Source organism: Rosa rugosa, chromosome 2 (genome assembly GCF_958449725.1).
Source record: "Rosa rugosa chromosome 2, drRosRugo1.1, whole genome shotgun sequence".
Classification (NCBI taxonomy): Eukaryota; Viridiplantae; Streptophyta; class Magnoliopsida; order Rosales; family Rosaceae; genus Rosa; species Rosa rugosa.
The window spans coordinates 33,038,760-33,058,952 of record NC_084821.1 but is presented as its reverse complement, the minus strand read 5'-3'; the positions used below and the strand labels follow the sequence as shown (position 1 = coordinate 33,058,952).

The 20,193-nt window shown below is 38.5% G+C and overlaps 2 protein-coding genes across 2 annotated transcripts; both read right to left on the bottom strand.

Annotated features, from left to right (window-relative positions):
* Positions 1 to 438: 438 nt before the first annotated feature.
* Positions 439 to 1,164, bottom strand: LOC133730649 (uncharacterized). The gene has a single exon (XM_062158201.1). The coding sequence runs from the start codon at positions 1,162 to 1,164 to the stop codon at positions 439 to 441; it is 726 nt and encodes a 241-aa protein (XP_062014185.1).
* Positions 1,165 to 11,302: 10,138 nt separating this feature from the next.
* Positions 11,303 to 19,625, bottom strand: LOC133732094 (indole-3-acetaldehyde oxidase-like). The gene is made up of 10 exons (XM_062159558.1): positions 19,331 to 19,625; positions 17,560 to 19,230; positions 16,463 to 16,722; positions 16,104 to 16,313; positions 15,655 to 15,873; positions 14,127 to 15,092; positions 13,080 to 13,175; positions 12,763 to 12,861; positions 12,295 to 12,484; positions 11,303 to 11,824 (listed from the first exon to the last, which is right to left on the bottom strand). The coding sequence occupies exons 1-10, from the start codon at positions 19,464 to 19,466 to the stop codon at positions 11,607 to 11,609; spliced, it is 4,065 nt and encodes a 1,354-aa protein (XP_062015542.1). The 5' UTR covers positions 19,467 to 19,625; the 3' UTR covers positions 11,303 to 11,606.
* Positions 19,626 to 20,193: the final 568 nt, after the last annotated feature.

The following is a 20,193-nucleotide window of genomic DNA, read 5'->3' as shown; positions in this document are numbered from 1 at the left end:
CAAATTATAAAACCAATATTGCAAAAATCACCAAAGATAATCCAAAAAAATCGAAAGCATTATTCATAACAATAATATAGATATGGCACAAGTGCCTATTATGTCCATGTCCTCGAGTTTTCAATCCTCGATGTATCCATTAGCTGCTTGGAAATCAGTAATCTCCAAGGTGGCATAGGAACTTACTCTTCCACAAGGTTGGCCTCTCGAATTCCGCGTCTGGCATGATACTCTCCTATCTCTTCATTTGTTGCACGGTAGGTGCGGGACCCATGGTCAGTGCCTCCACATCTATAACATAGATTATGTTGATTCTGAGGGCGACGGGCCGGGCCAACATTCTCTCTAATTTGAGCTTGTTGGACCTGGGCATTTCGGTTTCCACCACGTGGGCCTTGTCCACGTCCTCCTCGACCCCTTGGGCGATTACCTTGGTGGTCAGTCATATGGGCCATTTTTTGGCCCATTTCTCCTTCCCTGTCTCGGACATTCAGACCTTCTTCCCCTTCCACGGCCCCGGTTCCTCCTTGCACAATTATTTTCGTGATGGGCAATAGCATTTGCTTCAGGCAAATGAATTGCTCTAGTGCCAGTAGGCCTTGCTTGATCATTCCTCAAAAGTAGGTCGTTGTTCTTTTCAGCAAGCAAGAGGACGGTGACCAATTCTGAGCATCTAGCAAAGTTTCTCTCCCTGTATTGTTGCTGCAGGACCATAAAGGAAGGAGGGAAGGTGGAGAAAGTTTTCTCCAATAGATCAGCTTCTGTGAGCTCTTTTCCACAGAATTTTAGGAGTGACTGAATCTGGCAGATTTCAGAGTTACACTCATTGACAGTCTTGAAATCCTGGAAACGTATGTTCTGCCAGTCATGCCTTGCTTCCGGCAAGTAGATGGTCCTCTGATGGTTGAATCGCTCTTCTAGAGCGACCCAAAGTGACCGTGGGTCCTCTTTAGCTAAATATTCCACCTTGAGTGCTTCCTCTATATGTTTCCTGATGAAAATCATAGCCCTTGCCTTCATATCTTCAGGGGTGATGTTGTCAGCAATAATCGTTGATCTCATCTTATTTGCAGTCAAATGAAGCTTGACATCCTGGGTCCACTTGAGGTAGTTCCTTCCGGAAACTTCCAAAGCAACAAAGTCAAGCTTGTTGAGATTTGACATTCTCTACAAGGATTCAAAGGATAATAGTTAGTGCTATGGGTAATATTTTCCATAAGCAATCAATAAGAACTTCAAGTTCTATAACATGGTGTGAAAAATAGGATTAAACATGTATGGTGAATTCATGGATGAAACTTCAAGTTCCTTATATGGCATTATCGAAATTACAGGTTCGATATACATGAAATGTAATTACTCAACCCTTTTGGTAACTCCAATTAAATACGACCAGGTAAGAGTATGAGGTTTAGGTGGAGTGAGGCTCACTTAAGTACACAGCCTCATTGGATCTTACCTAGACATCGCATCGAATTGGATGAGCATACTTGGAAAGATTCATAACCTTTCAATGTTATCGAAACTACGGGTTCGATACGTGTGAACTTCTGGTTCAATATTTATGTGTGAACTTCTAGTTCATTAAGTACCTGCATTCTACACATATATATTCTAATGCAAGGAATTTTTAAGCGAGTAAAATATTCATATAATTAATATGAGCAAATAGAGAAGCAAGTAACACCACAAAATCATTATAGTAATAAATGCAATATACGTCATTAAAATGAATAATGAAATAATAAAGAATAAATTATGAAATGATTATGGTAATGAGCATAAATTACTATGGTAATTGTTTTGGATAAAAGTCAATCAAAATCAAAACACGTCGCCAATTAAGGGGGGTGTATTCATTTAAGAGTCTACAAGATTTTTTTGTATTTTGAAAGTCTATGGGTATTCAATTGAGATTTTAAATAATCCTTTAAAATCTTGATGTATTCAATTAAGATTTAAAATTATTCATTCAAATCTGCAGATATTCAAAAGTATAAGGATTTTTAAGGATTTCATTACATGCTGGATTTTAGAGGATTTTATAGTGTTTTTTATACATATCAAAACTCAAAAACAATCCAACCACTTTCCAAGAGATTTTGATGGATTCTTTCTCACTCAAAAAATGAAGAAGCTCTCCACCAAAAAACAAAAAAGAAGAAGAAGAAGCAGCTCTCAATAGGTGACACTCATTCATTTTGTCTTCCCACTATCCTCCTCTGCCTTTGCTCTCGTCTAATAATTTTTTTATTTTTATCACTATAACTCTGGAAGCCTTAATCCTTCTAGCTAATTAAGCTCACTTTCAATGGTATTGTTAAGATGATACATACACACATGTTTTTTTTTTTTTTTGAATCAAACCCGAAGCCGGGTGCCGATATATATACATATATTCATCTAAAACCATAATAGGCCGTTACATACACACGTGTTTCTTTTGTAAATTAGATATGAAATAAATTATGTCATTAGTTTACTAGTTTATTTTTTGTGTAACATTTTGTTGATTAGTTTTCTCTTATTATTCATATATCATTATACAGAACATAAATAATGGTAGATTGCCACACACACACACACACACACACACATACTTTTTTGTCACTGATATAGCATTATAGTTGGATCCATACATCCATTGCTTTTAAAGAAGAAGAAGAAGAAAAAAAATTAACCTACCAAAAACATCATAAGGACTTGTAAAATCTAAACAAATACTAGTAAATCAATACATTAGAATCAATCAGAGTCCATATAGAATTTAAACAATCCTTGGATTAAGTAAATCTATGAATTATAAAAACTCAAACAAAATCTTTTAAAATCTGAATTGAATACACCCCCTTAAGTGGCGTTGAATCTGCTTATGGCAGAATTAATACTGGTGTTAACACATACTAACTTCGCATAGTGGCACAGTGGGCAACATGTTGGGTTGGGTTGGTACCTATTTTGGCTGGGTTCGAATCCCAGCAACTGCACAATTTGTTTTTTTTTTCTTGTTGAATTGGTGCTACTGATCTAATACTAATATGGCGTAGAGAGCCTCTACTAGTGATTTGGTACTACTGGACCAAGAACTAGAGATATATAGTTGCAGTCCATAAATTTTTTTCTCTTTTCTTTTCCAATCAAACAATCCAAAGCCAAACAATTCAAGACACATGAATGAATATATACAAATATATATACCAAATATTAGGGTTCATGCATCATGGTGATTTTTCATATTCAATCAAAGGCTTGATAAACACGAATGTGAAATTCAAAATTTAGGAAGCCTACTTGGTTGTAGAGCTAGAAGGTTGACGTTGATTGAACGATGAACCGCCTCTTCTCCGCAGCTCAGGAGTTATTCGCCTCTTCTCTTAGCAACCCGCAATCTGAATCCTAGAGCTTTTCGTGCTGATAATGTGTTGTAAAATGAAAGCAAAATTGTTTCAAAAAAAGAGAGAGCTTGGATGCATAGAGATGGAATATGTATATTCATCTCTCCATGAGGAGGTTTATATAGGAATACATGGTGTATACAAAAAGGCAACGTTTAATAGCAATGTCAATTACTCGTATACACAATTCTATCAATCACTAATCTATAGTGAAAAGCACATATCACTCTACATCTATTTACATGATTTAGCCATAACTATTTACAACAATATTTTTCAAAGGAATGAAGATAAACAGATTCTCCTATACTAAAGCAAAAGCATTTCAAAAGAGTAAATTGGCAAGCTTGAATACATATTTCGTTACTCTCCAGTTCAATCCTGAATTCATATATAAGGCACTAAGTTGCCTCCTAAAAGAGTAAACCATAGAAATCCACAGTCAAACTATGTCCTTAGTAATCTTCCAACAAAGTGCTTAACAGAATGTCGTGCACCAGTAAAAAATCTGCTTGAAATATTCAACACTACGTCCATGTATAAAGAATGAGATGTAAAGACATAAAGACGTCATATATTGAGCTATAAAATGATATCCCCAAAAAATATCAGTTCAAGAATATTGCACACACAATATCAAGGTAGGTAGAATATATGGAAAGAAATATGAGAGATGCATCCACATGGATAATGCATATACTCAGGAATAAACAGCAGAAACATTGCTTTACTGACTCGTTGACCTTTCAGTAATGTAAAAAAGATGTGAAATTAGATGCATGCAGTACACACACACACACTAATAAATGCTAATGGAGGTGAAGTATCTTCTTATTGAGAAAGAAGAATAGGAATTGGAGAGAGCTAAATCTACATGCGTGTGAACCAAATTATATACTGAGCTTTTGCTGTTCTTAACTTCTTGTACTGAGTTAGTTTTCCATCATTTCCAGGGTAAATGAGTTTCAAGTTTCCTGGCCCGACTTTGATTGTATCATTTTGACTTGTTTCAATCTTGTACACTGTATGTCTCTCTGAAGTAGTAGCTGCAATTGTAACATGGCCTATCCATCAAAATCTAAGACATATTATGCAGGGACTAATCTTTCCTCAAACAGATGGGAATTCAGATGCATAACCTGTCTGTGTGGAGGCCCTTGAGACAATGTAAGTGCTAAAACCAAGAGGCGGCACAGTTGCTGAAAATGCAAGCCAATAACCTGGAGTCACATTCGGAGCTATGACAAGCTATGCCTTAACACGATCATTTCTTATGCCGACAGATGCATTAAGCAGGGGTAGAATCTGTGATTCAAGTTTCTTTCCTGTGGAGTCCTTTACAGTGACATTTTCATTAACAACCTGTACCAGGTCGAAAATATCATTCCCTCAAAGCAATAGAACAATTATTGAAAACAAAAACATATACTTAGCCATACAGGTTAAATTACTAAATCTTTTTTCTTGTACATAAAACATGCAAGTTATATGCATACCGCAAATGTATTACTCATATTTTATCTTAAAGGACAAATTCATTGCTTATTGTTGATTTCTGAAGCACACCTGGAAACTAATAATACTTCAAGCATTAAAGACAGTAAATAATTGAATAACCGCTTTTGATTCCATCTGAAAACACTTACAGTAAGGATGAGATGAGAATGTATATGTAACAGAAAATAATAACTCACAGGAATCTTTATCACATCCTCTCTTTTCCATGCATTAGCCAAAGATTCCAGTTGTTTTGATTAAGTGAAACAGCCTAAAATATGCAGGATAAAGAGTATGTTTGCCTTGCCTGTTGAAAATTTGCTACTAGACTCTTGCAACCAATGCTTGATCTTGAATTTATCAAGAAATTAAGTGATTCTGCAACAACCTTGTCAGCATGCAAGAGAAAATTGAATGGAAAGCTTAAATAAAAAGTAGAGAAACTAGTAAGAATATCAGGATATATCATATTTTACCTCCTTGCAACCTATTGAAAGTCGTTTTGTATAATCATCAGCTACATGCTGCCGAGATGTGCCACTAACTGCATCATGATGTTGAGAATTGCTAAAGCATCAGCCAAAGATTTCAGTTGTCTTGCTACCTGTACATACATTGAAGCAAAAACTACCATATAATTGTGGGATTCTCCTAATTTCTTCTTTCGTTTGGTGTATTTGTAACAAATGGAATCAAATAGTGATCAAAAGCCCAAAACCACATAGATTGTACCTGAGCAGCCTTGTCGGTGGTACTTTTCATGTCATGAACTTATTATGTTAGTCTTCTATTGGTCATTATAAATTGGGAAAAAAATATAAACAGTACTCCAACTATGGCCCATTCTAAATTTTCATACCCAACTTTCCGAAACTATCACAATGGTACCTCAAATAGCCAGCCCGACCCAACATTCGTACCCGCCGTCCATGACAGCGTTAACTCGTATGCCACGTGGCGTATTTGTAGGGGTAAATTCGACCAAGTTGTATTTGGCGCCAACTTGCTCTATATAACTCCGTAACAGAGCAATTTCCCGCCAAAAAAAAATTTTATTCTTTGTTTCAGAGATTTCCCTAGTTTTTTCTAGCACACCAAATCAACCATACAGAAAGAGGCAATACCAAAAGAGGCATTTTTGGCAGTTTTTGCAGGAACTCATTGAAACCCAGATCAATTGAACATGGTAAATTAGAATGGGCTACAAAATAAACCTACATTAAGTCTTAAACATGTTCCAACACCAACATCCATACTGTTACATCAAAATGCTTAGAAGAAGCAATAACTAAGGCATTTTTTCTCAACATCAAAAGAAAATGCCTAAATAACAGTAGGCTATTCAACTGGAACAAGTTCTGGACACATAAAAAACACATGCTAATGCAGGCTATAGTGATCCACTGGCCTTGACTCAATACTTCCATGAGGGCTTTCTTGAATCAGTCCCAGAGTTTGTGGCAGAAGTAGAACCTTCTGCAGGCTTCTTTCCTGGTTTGATCCTTCTTGTTGGTGACTTGAATCTCCTCCCTGAGAATACAAGATTGGAGGAACCTTGTGGCTGTGGATTATAAAGAAAACAGCATTTCCACAACCGTTATATAACCATTCACTAAACCAGTAAAAACTAAAGCTTTTTACCATTCACATGTCCAACAAATCTGGAAAAAAAAAATTACCTGTGGTTGATGAACAGTATTGGTTGAAGTCTGTGATTACATTCCAATGACAACATCCACATCAATTGTGACATTCTGACTTAAATTATCATAAATGACTTGTGGTTACTGATGAATGACTTGGGGCACCTCTGCATTATCTGGGACTTGAACATTTTCATGTTCAGGCTGTTGCTGCACATTTGCACCATCTTCTAGTGGTAAAACATTTGCACCATCTTTTGTAGGCAGCTCATTTTCAGCATTCCCCTGAGGCAGATCATTTGCACATTCATTCTCTTAGCTCCTATTAGTCCATAAAATCAGTTACATAATTGTTAAAAAAGAAGTTTCAGAATGCATATTATAAACCTGATTTCTCCTCAGACAGGTCCTAACATTGTGTCCTTTTTTATGGCATCTCCCACACTTGACCTGCGAATAAAAACTCCTTGGGAGCTTCTCAGTACCAACAGCTGGTGGTTCTTCTCCTGCATAAATATAAGGGTTAAAGTAACAACAATTATCATGAAGTTTTGACATAAAAAAATACTATGAAGGTGTAATTAGGATTCAATGTTTACCTGGCTCTTTGTTTCTTTTCAGTTTGGGCCTTCCAGGTTGTGCCCTATATAAGGGTGTTGTAATAGGCCTGTGGATGATCTCCCATTCACTGACACCAGCAATGGGGTTGATTACCGGCTCATAAGCCTTAAGGTATTTGTCCATCCTATAATGATCATCTACAAACTCATCTGGTGACCAGCCCTTTGAATAAATGGCTGCAATGGCATGACCACAAGGGAGTCCACTGACATCCCATCTTTTACAACTGCATCTCTTCTTGTCCAATTGCACTGAGTGCTGAGTAATGACACCAGATGCACAACCAACTCCTCTTCGATTCCCTGAATTTCAAACCTCATCTCACTTGATTGAAGAGCCCTGTATTCATGGCTCCACTCAGCATTTTTCTTCAACAACTTTTCAACCCTAGGTCCAACCCTACACTTCCAATTATGCCCTGAGTTTCTCCTGTTACATACTCTAACCATTGCACTTGTCCTGATATCCTCCAAACACCCCAGAATAGGCTTCTTCCTAGCTTGCAGCAGACTCTTGTTAAATGACTCACTGTGGTTATTTAGAAGTATGTCAAACTTGAATGTATCCTTAAAGTGTGACTTAGACCAATGTTTTGCTGGTCTATCCATGCACCATCCCCATGCCCCAACAGAAGTTTTCTTCAGCTCTTCCATTGCATGCTCATACTGCCTCATTGTACAGGCTCTTGCAACAGCCCATAATTTTTGTTTCAGCTCCAAACCACTAAAGCCATCACCTTTGAAATTATTGTAGAGGTGTCGAACACAATGTCTGTGTTCAGAGAATGAGAACAGGTCCTTGATAGCTTGCTCTAGACCTTTCTGTTTATCAGAAATGAAAGCATAATGCACACTGTGGTCCACTCTCAGTAACTCCAAAAACCATGTCCAGCTATCTCTGCATTCAGACTCCACTATTGCCCAGGCAATGGGATAAATTCCATTATTCCCATCAATGCCCACAGCTATCAACAAGTGCCCCTTGTGAACACCCTTAAGGTGACACCCATCCAGCCCTATGATTGGCCTACAACCTGCCCTCCAACCAATCTTCAAAGGCTCCAAGTAGATATAAATCCTCTTAAACCTTGTCACATCTCCATCTAGCTCTGTTTGAATCCATACAGAGGTACCCGGGTTTTTCTTTTTCAATTAATGTACATAGCTCTCAAGCAGATTATACTGATCCTCATGAATCCCTTGAGCTAACTTAACTGCCCTCCTCTTAGCTCTATAAGCCATTTGATACCCTATATCCATTCCAAAATCTTTTCCAACTGCATTCTGGACCCCTTCCCTAGTCCAATTGGGATCATTCATGAAAAAATTATCATACTCATCAGCAATAAAGGGAGCATGACAGTGATACACCTTTCCCTCTACACTTGAGCACTTGTGCACTAGTCTGAAGGTCTTGATCTGAATGTTTGGGTTCTCTTTATCTGGAGTAGATGCATAAACTGTGAATGGGTTCTCTTTATCTGGAGTAGATGCATAAACTGTGAATGGGCACCCTGGACTTGTAATACACACCACCTTTACCTTATGCCTTGTATTCTTCTGAAACCTCAGTTCCTTCTTTGTAAGAACTGCATGCTTCCTCATGGCTTTCTTGAACACTGTGAAGCTAGGAAAGATCATACCTATCTCAAATGTAGGATTCTTCATGTCAGCAAACTGATTGAACTCCTTCCAATTAGAAAACCTCTTCTTACCCTTCATAGGAAACATCCCAATATCCTCCCCACTTTCATCTGAAGAACCATGCAGACTGGGAAAGCCATCAGAAGCAGTCCCGTCCTCCTCCGAGATTGTTCCATTGAATCCCATTTCTTCCCATTCTTCGACATTGCTAGGATCACCATCAACATGCGTATGAAACTCCACCTCATCATCTGCATCATCCAACTCGAAATCACTATCTACAATCCCCTCATAATTTGGATCGTCTGAATCATCACTGTCATCACTGTCAGAATAAGTCACTGGTCGGGAACACCCCTCACCACTGCTCCTAGTCGAATACCTCCTCTTCAAGTCCTTCTTTGGTCTGCCCCGCTTCTTCTTTGGAATTTCCACCTCTTGCTCAACAACTTTCTCCTTCCCTTTATCACCCTTATTCCTTGAAGTGGAAGCATGCCTACAAGGTGGGCCTCTTCTTTGTCTTTCCTGTGGGCCAAGCCCATTATGCCTAGTACCATCTTCAGCAACACTCTCCTCTACTATAGGCCCATTTCCAACTGGCTGGGTCTGTGGCACAAGTATCACCTCTTCTGGCATATACTCATCTTCAGAAGTCACCTGGGCCTCTTATTGAACATCTTCAGCTTTTTGAACATCCTCTTCCACATCTTCTAGTGTATCATCTTCCAACCACAAGTCATCAATGACATGTCCAAAGTAGGACAAATGATCAATTTCATCATCATAGTGATCTAACTCCCAATCTTGCAAATACATTCTTCCAACTGAGCAAACAATGTACACATGAATTAACTTCCCAACCTCAGGTATGAACTGGACCATGTCCATACGGTCTGCATCAGTCACTATTGGCAAATAACCAGTCCCACTTTCGCTTCCGGGTATCCTAAACCAGTAAGCAATTGGCCCTCCTAAATATCCCAGATCATGTGCCCAGTAATTGAATCCTGTCACAGATAATTTGTCCTTATCTACCCCATCAACATACACGGTTTCCCCTCCTTTGTAAACCTTATTCACTCCATTCCTTGAATAAAACCGGCCTCCATGATGTATACACACAGTGAATAAGTCATCACCTACATTGCAGCAATAATAAATGTCACTAACTACATACACAGAAAACACATGGGCCAAAACACATTGAATCAACAATTTCCATTCTCAATGTCAGCAAACAAAAACAATTTCCATTCTCACCTACATGTTTGTCTTATCCAGCATCATTTATAAACCAAACCAAGCATTAAGGGAGCATTAACTGGGTTTCGGTTTCTATTTTTAATCATTCTTTCTGTTTTTAAACATTATCCTCCCCACATAATGAACACACTTCCAGATTGGAAACAAATTTAATAACATCACCAACCCAGCAACCCCAAATTTAATTGGATCTCAACCAACTCAAACCCTAACCCCCTTTATTAAAAAACCAAAGTGACGACAAATATAAACCCTAAAATAGACAACTCCAAACAAAAACTTTGACCACCCATAAACAAACAATACTTTTGTGGACCACAAACCCGAAAAGACAGACAAAAGCATCGAAAGGAATAATTCCTTACCTCCTTATACGCGTGGCTCACCATCCAGCCTGAAATAGCGCCAATAATTGGCCATAGTCAATGAATCTGTGATTTTGGAATCAAAACCGTTTGACTGAGGTTGCTTTTCACTTGGATTCTCTGATTTTCACCTAGATTCTCTGAGCTTTCACTATCTCACACAGACCGCAGCTGTAGAGAGAGTAAAGTGAGAGTAGTCAAGGCGTCCCTCAAGCTTTAGTACCGAAGAATAGGGCTTCGGTAAGTAAATGACCGAACTACCCCATCAAATACGCCACGTGGCATACGTGTTAACTCCGTCATGGATGGCGGGTACGTATATTGGGTCAGGCTGACTATTTGGGGTGCCATTGTGATAGTTTCGGAAAGTTAGGTATGAAAATTTAGAATTGGCCATAGTTGGAGTGCTGTTTATAATTTTTTCCCTTATAAATTATAAACACCTTATCGCTGGCATCAAGAAGGTTCTAAACCGCATTTTATTGCTATTAGGTATGGCTGTTGCTTTGCATTAGTTCATGCTACTCTGTAGTGTGCTTTTTCCCTTGCTATTAGGTGTGACAATACTCGAAATCCAAATTCAAAATGATTAGCCATTTTGCATATGCTCCACCTCTAGCCATGGGTTCGCGTCTGATTAATCCAAATGGGGCACCACAAGACTATATAAATTTATTATGTACATATTTCTCATCAAAGCATATCCCGATGATTGTTAGATCAAAGGATTATAGTTGCGCAACCCGCTCAGACAATCTCAATTATCCATCATTTCTTGCTATACATAGAGAAATTTGAAAGAACCGTAACGAATGTGGGATCAGGCAGAACAACTTACAAGGCAATAGTGACAGCACCAGAAAATTCCACAGTAATAATATCACCAGAGAAGTTGATCTTTAAAAGAGAAAATGAGGAAAAGTCTTTTAGTGTCACCATCAGTGAGGGGTACAAAGGGAAGAATGATAAGAAAGTTACTTATGGTGAACTTGTTTGGGTTGAAGAAAATACTTTTCTTCATATCGGCATGCCAATTGCCTTTTATTGCTACATTGTGTAACCAAAGGCCATTGCCAATTTTTTATGAATAGTTGATTGACAATTGCCAATTTGGTAGGCAATTCAGCAATTGCCCTCGGTACACCCATGGATTTACTCTATGATCCTCTCCTGTCACATTCACTTTCTGCCTGCAATCCATTCCAAGTAGCTCTCCACACTTTCCAGCCCACATAACTCCTTCACAACAGGCATGGTAGCTGGAACGGTCATCTGGAACATTGAAGCAGACCCATCCAGGCCTCCCCATTGAAGAAGCTGTTTTCTGGATTCTTTGATAGCAGCTCTTGCAGCGCAGTGAACTGAAACTGCTAGAAGTAATGGAGGCTCACCAGAAGCTGCACAAAAGATATCACTTGACTTTCTAGACAAATGGATGTAATGGATGTTTGTTTCAAATATGAATATAAAGTGTTACAACTTCTTTGCAGTTGAAGAAAGAACAGAAAGGGGAAGCTCCCTGAAGGACCAGAAGACTACATAATTCCAAATATATGATTATTTTGTTCTAACCAAAACCAAAAAACAGCTGACATCATACAACCACTTTTGCTTTCTTCCCACTTTGCAGAACCTTATGCTTCTCATAAATCAACTAATAGACTCTCTAAATAACCTCAACAGGTTTCAACTAGGGGACAATTTAGAAGTTTTTCACTCTGGAACAGTACTTTCAGTTTCTTCACTCCTACATCTATTTATACATAATTTCTACGTATATATCTATTCTATGTTTGATACTTACAACTGCGCTAGGCTAGCTACTTCATTAATGTGAGAACTCTAAGCAAAAATCTGAATGGCATACCTTTTGAAGAGAGAACACGTTTACTGTGTTGTCCACTGTTTAGTATTTCGACATTGAACTGCTTGGGTATAGTGTCTATGGAAGGAATTTTATACGTCCATGTACCATTAGAAATCACCAATCCCTCGGAATTTTCCATGTATTCTTCAAGCATGAAAAACCCAATTCCTTGAACAAAAGCACCTTCGATCTGCAGGAACCAACATTAAGGACTGAATTAAGCAACCCACTGCCGATTCTGCCCAGATGTCATCTAGCTATGTCTTATCAACATATAACTTGTAGAGTACATGAGATCCAAGTTAAATAAAGAGCTCTTTTTTTCAACTGATTAGCATAGATTATTCTATTTTCTTTTACTTTTATTTTTCAATGGGTAAAACTATAGAGCTTATTTTGACAGAAGAATTAAAATCATGTAAGCATGTATCTATGAAAATCAGTATGTAAGCTCAGCATCGTGCTAACCTGTCCTAAATCCACAGCAGGGTTGAGACTCTGACCGCAATCGTAGATAATATCTGATTGCAATATTCTAGTTTCTCCAGTCAGAAGATCTACCTCAACCTGCAACCAGATAGTTTCATTCGTATTACTGGAAAAATTTTGGCGATACTAATTCGTATTAATAGTAATAGTATGATATTTCGCTGTGACTTGCACTGAAATATCAAAGCTGCACCTATACCCTGAGGTTTGTTGAACATTCAAGGGCATAGCTACAACTAATAGAACCCATACACAAGAATATGAGGAAGCAATAAGAAAGTTAAAGACAAACTTACCTCACTCACTGCAGCACCATAGTTGAGATATTGCATGGAAGTAAAATCAGGAACGTAGAAAGAACTTGCTGATAAATTCAAGGCTTGCAAGTACGCCTGCATTTTGACATAAGAATAAGAAAAACTGCACAGATAGCATATGTTGTTTGCAAATCTTAAAAGAAAATGCAAGAAAGAGAGAGCCCATCATTCTGTGGCTTTCAAAAGCTACAAAGAGAAGCCACAGTGACATAGTAGTTGTACAAAGCTAAGAGAAATATGCCTAAATGTCGTTAAATCCAAAAAAATTGGGATGGCAGTGGAATCCCTTTTCGCCAGATTAGAAGCTTGGTTCGAGATGCAGAGGCAGTGGTTACCAACTGTTTGGACACCCAGGTGGTTCTAACCAAGGAGCTTGACTGATCAGATCTGGATCTTAGCCTCTTAGGTTAGTGCTATGGGGCTTCCACACAGATTTGGGAGAGGGTTAAAACACGACAAGACTAAAATCAAATGGCAATTCTTGAAAAATTAGGACAATATAGAAAGGATATGTGATAAACAGGATACATCCGAGATGGAGAGCTAGCACAAACAGGCATACAGCAGTACAGCACACATAGATGGATTTTTAAAGTAAGGGGAGGGATGAGGTCGTGGAAGGACAGAATTTATGAGGTAATATGACATTTGCCGCCAACTTCCTGCAGAACTTTACCAGCATCCTCCTTCAGAAGCAGCTGTTTGCAATTGTGCTAGTTAATGTAGCCTGTTTTGGTTGGACAACTGATTCCATTACCGCTAAGGTGCTGATCAATTAGTGGAAGAACTCATTTCAATATGGGCTAATCTTCTAATATTCTGTCTGGTGTTAGGAGGGGGGTTTTATTGTATATTTATTTGGTGTTCCTCAGCTTGTGTGATCCACTGTACTCATTTAAATATACATTTAAGTACTAGTTAAATGAACTTTAAATACATCACACGAAAAAGAGAGAGAGAGAGAGAGAGAGAGAGAGAGAGAGAGAGAGGAGGAGAAAAGAAGCAACATAAATCAAATTGGAATACCTTTTCAATAAGCATCTCCCATTTAATAGAACCCATTTGCTCCTGCAATATTTTCTTGAGAGGAGCTAGCCTCTCAACCAAAATATCACAGGATAACCTTACTGCCTGGCAACTTGACTCAGATGTAGTGCTTCCAGCAGTAAATCCTCCTTGAATTAAGCTAACTGTATCAGATTGTACCACCCGTACTTTATCCAAAAGGTCTCCACTATCATTACATTGAATGGAACCAAGAGCGAAAGCAGCCATCTGTTTTACTTTTGTCCAGAGACCCTGACCCAGTTCAATCCCTCCAACTTCAACAACAACAGAACCATCGCTTAGAATGCTCACTTTCCCTGGTGTTGTTCTCAATGAAACTTCATGTACTATAGGTACTCGAGAAATTCCTCTTTTCCGCCATTTATTGCATTTATTAAATTCTTTTACCATTTCAGTCCTTTGGTTAAAGCTTGAAGACATGGCCAGCTTGTCCCAAATTAAAGGTAAAGTATACTCGAGAGGTTCACCCGCACTATTCTCATAAAATAAATCAAGGCTGCAATGTGTGTGAAGATTTATATTTCTCACACAATCCACTTCCATAGAAAGGGTAGATGCTACATGTTCAATTACAGCTTCAGCAATAAATGACCCCTGCACCTCCCCAGGACCCCGCATAGCAGACCTACTTGGATTGTTAGTTTTGCATACCTTTACATCAAAAGACAGAGCACCCCAATCATACTTCTTAAGTGCACCCAGAACATTGTTTGGCAGAATTGGACTTATATCTGGGGACATCCCTGCATCAATTAATATATCAAGTTGTAAAGCTGTAATCTTCCCATCAGACTTGAATCCCACACTGTAAATTATCTTCATGGGATGCCTTCCTCCTGCCATTATCATATCAGTCTTGCGATTGACATATATCCTGACAGGGCGGTGTAATTTGTGTGCTGCTAGTGCACATGCAGTTGCGACCTAAAGTACAAGAAAGAACTTCAGTTTCCATTAGTTGGAAGGAATATCATCAAAAACATACACATATGGACCCAATAATTAATTTATGATCTAATACCCCTCTCCTCATGTTTGAGCCTCTCTCCACCACTAGAGCGCAAACACTAAAAGCTCACTAGAATAAGATTGATAGTGAACCAATTGTAGAAAAAGATTTATAGGAAATATTACCAGAAGGATGGACCAACTATTAACTTTTGAATACACTATTTGGGTTTAAGGAAAAGCATTCTTCCAAGGGAAATTTCTTATTAATTTTCTTTAAAACCTTAGCTGCATTGCTTGGAAAACAGAAGACAAGCAAACACAAAGTAGGGATGGTGCTCAAGAAGGATTTCAAAACAAAGCACCTGACAGGTGCTTTTTCAGAAAGCACTACAAAGTGCTTCAAACACAGGAAGCAGTATTAACTATTCCTGCGAAAGGCTACCAAAACGCTTTTAGCACTTCTAGAAGCACTGAAAACAAGTCTTAGTAATTTTATTAAAAAGAGAACATAAATAATATTGCAGCTAATACTCACAGGAATGGATTTTACGGCCTTTCCACCAAAACCCCCACCAACCCTCCTTGTAATGACACGGACATTACTTTCAGGAATGCCAAGACACTTTGCGATGACTGAGTGTTGAAACTGAGGACACTGACTTGAAGTATAAACCACTATGCAGTTGTCTTCATCTGGTACAGCAAGGGCAGTTTGTGTCTCCATGTAGAAATAATATTGTGAACCAAGTTTGATCTGAAAGCCAGGAAAGCATGGATTTATAAATTAGTGAATGATTCTATGAGGTATTGAAGAGCAAGTGAATATTCTTTCTTTTATGGTCTTTTCCCTTCACCAAATAATAAACAATTTTTTATAGATAGTAAAAAGAAATTGCATAACCAGAAATCAGAGTAGAAAGAGCAGGGAAATACTGCACACAACAGTACTGGATGGAACAAAGACAAGATATTGATGACAAGTACCTCAGCAGATGTAATCTTGTGATCAGCTAAAGCCATTCCTTTTGATATGTCACCAACTTGCTTCGGGTATAAGAAAGGAGGGACCTCAAAAAAACTAGACCTCTTAATAGCCTCCTCTACGGATAGTATAGGTCGCTCTATACTTTCCATTTCATAATCAACATCCACAAAATTTGCAGCCAAATCTGCATTTTTCTGGGTATCTGCAACCTAAAAATTTTGTTGGCCAAGTCAATTAGACATAGAGTCCTTACAAACAGAAAATAAAATTATTCTGTAAGTGTACGTATACATATATGTTTGTACATCCGTTTAGACATCAATCTTGCTAGATAGTAATCAAGGAAACTTAGACATACCAAAAAGGCAAGACGCTGACCAGCGCATTGAGTAAGATCATCAGCAAAAAGAGGTTCAGTACCAAAAATAGTCATAGATCCCACATTCTCCCCACCATTGGGGATATCTTTAAAAGATAAGACAGCAGAAACTCCATCTGGCTGTGGTTTAGTTTTAAATTTTATTCCCTTAACCCGTACAAGAGGCTTTGTGCTATAAATGAACGCTCCATGCAAGCAATTTGTCGGTGACGGAATGTCATCTACATACACAGCCTCACCTACAAAACATACTATATTTGTCAACGGTGTGAAGCAAAACCCCTAAGAAAAGATATAAATCAAATGATAAAGATGTTGGCTCAATCCAATTAAAACCAGTCATGGATCTGTAAACCCACTTTTTTCTTGGTCAGATAACAATCAATATCTATTAAAAAACAGGGGATAAAGGTCAAACCAGCTTTGGTGCCAAAAGCTTGGAGCCTAGGACAGTATGATTCTAAACAACGTGTGCTTCAACATTATATAACGGATAAAACGTTCTCAACAGAACTGAAGGAAGGTAGGCAAGGACACTTTTTCAAATTTGATCTCCAACATGGAAAATGGGGATGATTCGAGTGTGGAGGGAGGGGCAAAATAATCTAACTTGTAAGTTTGTAGTTTAAATTCTTAACATGATTGATCAAGACGAACAAAAGATGATTCAATTGAACATGTCAATTTTAATTCTAATTAGTCACCAGCATGGATTACAATGAGTTTGAGAAGTCTATAATACCACAATCTAATCAGCTGGATAATAATGAGTGAACCATTTGGTGAGGAGATAATAGAAATCCAACTTCATTCTCATAAAAGTATCCAGGCCAGAATAACTTACATGAACGTGATGCTTGCCTTTAAGCAGAGAAATAAAAAGAAATGGGATGCTAGTAACTAGACATCCTTATAATCATGCAATTAAGCAGAGAAGACTAAATTTTGTTTGTTCTTACTTCACGTCTCAAATGTTTTAAAAACAAAATAAACACATTCCCATTAGCAATGAAGAGACCATAAATAGAAGGATGCTACTAACTAGACATCCTTATCAGCATGTGAAGAATACTAACCTGAAGCTTGGATGGCAGCTCCAGATTTTATAATTGGCTTGCCGACTGGATCATAGTCTGCACTTAAATTAAGCACTTGTTTAGCTGATGATAGAACAGATGGAATCTCATCATTGCAACATTGGTTCTTATTCATCTTAGAAGTAGGGAACAAGAAACCATCAGAAATTTCGGTGTCACTGTTAATATAGGGGCTAAAGAACTCAAAAAGAAAACCACAAGCCAAGCTTGACCTGTAAGCAGGACTCGTAGTGCCTTCTTCAGGAACCACAGTAGCTCGAACTAACTTAATCGCTTCATACAAAACACCAGCACTCAAGGTTTTTCCGTTTAAAAAGTCTTCAACCTTTCTTGCTCTAATTGCATGTTTAGTCCCATAAGCACCAAAAGCCAGACAGCAGTGATGTACCACAAATCCAGTAGAAGTTTTACATGAAGAAACTTCAGCCAAGAAAGCAGCATTCAAATAAGGCAATGCATTTCCTAGCGGTCTGGGTGCAGCTCTATAGGTTTCAAATAGCAACATAGTATTGGATCCTGCAGAAACTTTTGTAACTGCTTCCCCGTTTGGGATTTTAACACTTAAAAGTACACTTTTGGGATCCAATGGGGCTCTTTTCAGAAAATCCTCCAACATAATAATTTCAGATCTAGAACCACTCATGATATTCACTGTTGAATCCACAGCGAGAAGTATTGTAGCAATATCTGAAGGAAAGTTCTTTCTTTGTGCCATCACTAAATTCCCTCCTATACTAGCTGTATTTCTGAGAAACCCTGAAGCAATTTTATCCATATGCCTGGCAATTCTTTCAAACACTAGCTCACCTCTTGAGATAAGTTCACCTTTGGTTTTCTTCTTCAAAGCTTCAATAACTTTAGTGATGGTTACAATTGCTCCTACATTAAGACCCGTCGGATCCATCCTAATTATTGATAGTTCAGGAACATATCTGAGATCAATGTATTTGTCATAACCTGTTAACTCCTTGTAATACCCCGTCCCTGTGTTACCAACAACCAACTTCATACTATCACCAGAATCATTTGCTTCCACTAAGCTCTTCAGCTCGTCAATAGTAGCTGGACTGTACCAACCATATCTCTTGGAATCCAAAAACGACGACAAGGACCTGATTTCATTTTTCAAAAACTCAGGGAATGTACAAACCTCACTCTCAGGATTATAAGGAGGCAAACTATCTATCTTCGCTTGCTTACTGTCTCCCTTCCTCCAAAAGGAGTTGAACCCCAAATCCTCCATGTCAACATCAGCCGAAAAGCTCTTGCAGGCATCAGCAATGGAACGATACCCAGTACAGCGACAGAGGTTTCCTGCAATAGCCTTCTCAGCTTCAGACACAGTCAGCTTGGAGAACCCGGGAGGGGCCTCCACTCGATCGGTCTTCTTTTCAGCATTGACAAGAGCCGAAAAGAGTGAAACACACATCCCCGGAGTACAAAACCCGCATTGAGAAGCGTGGAAACCGCTGAACCTCTGGTGAATTGCATGAAAACCATCTCTACTATTGCCGAGGCCTTCAGAGGTGGTAATAGAGCATAGGTTTACGCTGCAGAGTAGAGTGAGACATGAACTAACAGCAAAATCCTCCACTCTGTCAAGAACAGGATCATACTTGGACAGTAGCACAACACAAGCACCACAACCACCTGCAACCAATTCTATAGGGTTTCACAATCCAATTCTATGAAATTCCATTTCCACTGAAACCTAATTATAGAGAGAGAGAGAGAGAGAGAGAGAGAGGACCTTCGCCACAGGAGAGCTTGACGCTCTTGAAGCGAGTGTGGGAACGGAGAAACTCGAGCAGAGTGGTAGAAGGATCAACAGTAGGGAGGTGAAACCTCTGGCGATTAACAGCGAAGACCAAGCTAGTTCCGGCCATTTCCGAGAGCCACCGAGTTTGAAATGAAGACGACGACCACTACTACACATGGCTTACTAATTGTCCTTGAGGTTTTGACTGGGATTTATTGTCTGCCGCTATTTTGGATCTTAAGATTCGTGTAGGATACAAAAATATACAATCAGATCAGGTCTCGATCAATTCCTTTTTCAACGGCTCTGCGCTATTCCCACTTTGCCTGCCGCTTTCTTTCTTTTTTAAATATGTGTCAATGGCAGAGGGCCCAAAATGACCCAACTTCAAGTTCAAGGGCAATTAGCCTAAAATTTTGTGCGCTCCACCAAAATAATTGAGTTTCACTTTTTTTTTTTAATGTTATCCCAAAAGTCTAAAAGTTTTTTTTTTTTTTTAAAGAAAATAGAAATTTATTATTGATTCGTGCGATTACAATCATAAATGAAGACATCCGGTACAAGACATGGAAGTCAAACTTATAGCTTGCTAGACCCGCCTCAAATTTCAAACTGAAATTCAAAGTGGGCCTATAGCACCTACCTTATGAGAAATTCTACCTAAAATTCGACAGAATTACTCCTAAAAATTGACTATCCAAACTTGCAAATCAAATTACACACTTCTAATAGTACAAGTCCAACCTCAAACTCCAGGAGCCTACCTGCCCCTCCCTACAATATCAACCACATCCCAACTCAATCATAAAAGAGGTTGCAGCCCATCAGATCTCAATCATGCATATACATATCAT

Excerpts from the sequence above, each read along its gene's own strand:
- LOC133730649 (XM_062158201.1), bottom strand. The coding sequence starts at position 1,164 with ATGTCAAATCTCAACAAGCTTGACTTTGTTGCTTTGGAAGTTTCCGGA.
- LOC133732094 (XM_062159558.1), bottom strand. The coding sequence starts at position 19,466 with ATGGCCGGAACTAGCTTGGTCTTCGCTGTTAATCGCCAGAGGTTTCAC. Across the intron at positions 13,176-14,126 it reads GGGAGATGCTTATTGAAAAG|GCGTACTTGCAAGCCTTGAA; the intron begins GTATTCCAATTT and ends GTCAAAATGCAG. Across the intron at positions 12,862-13,079 it reads ATGGTGCTGCAGTGAGTGAG|GTTGAGGTAGATCTTCTGAC; the intron begins GTAAGTTTGTCT and ends ATCTGGTTGCAG.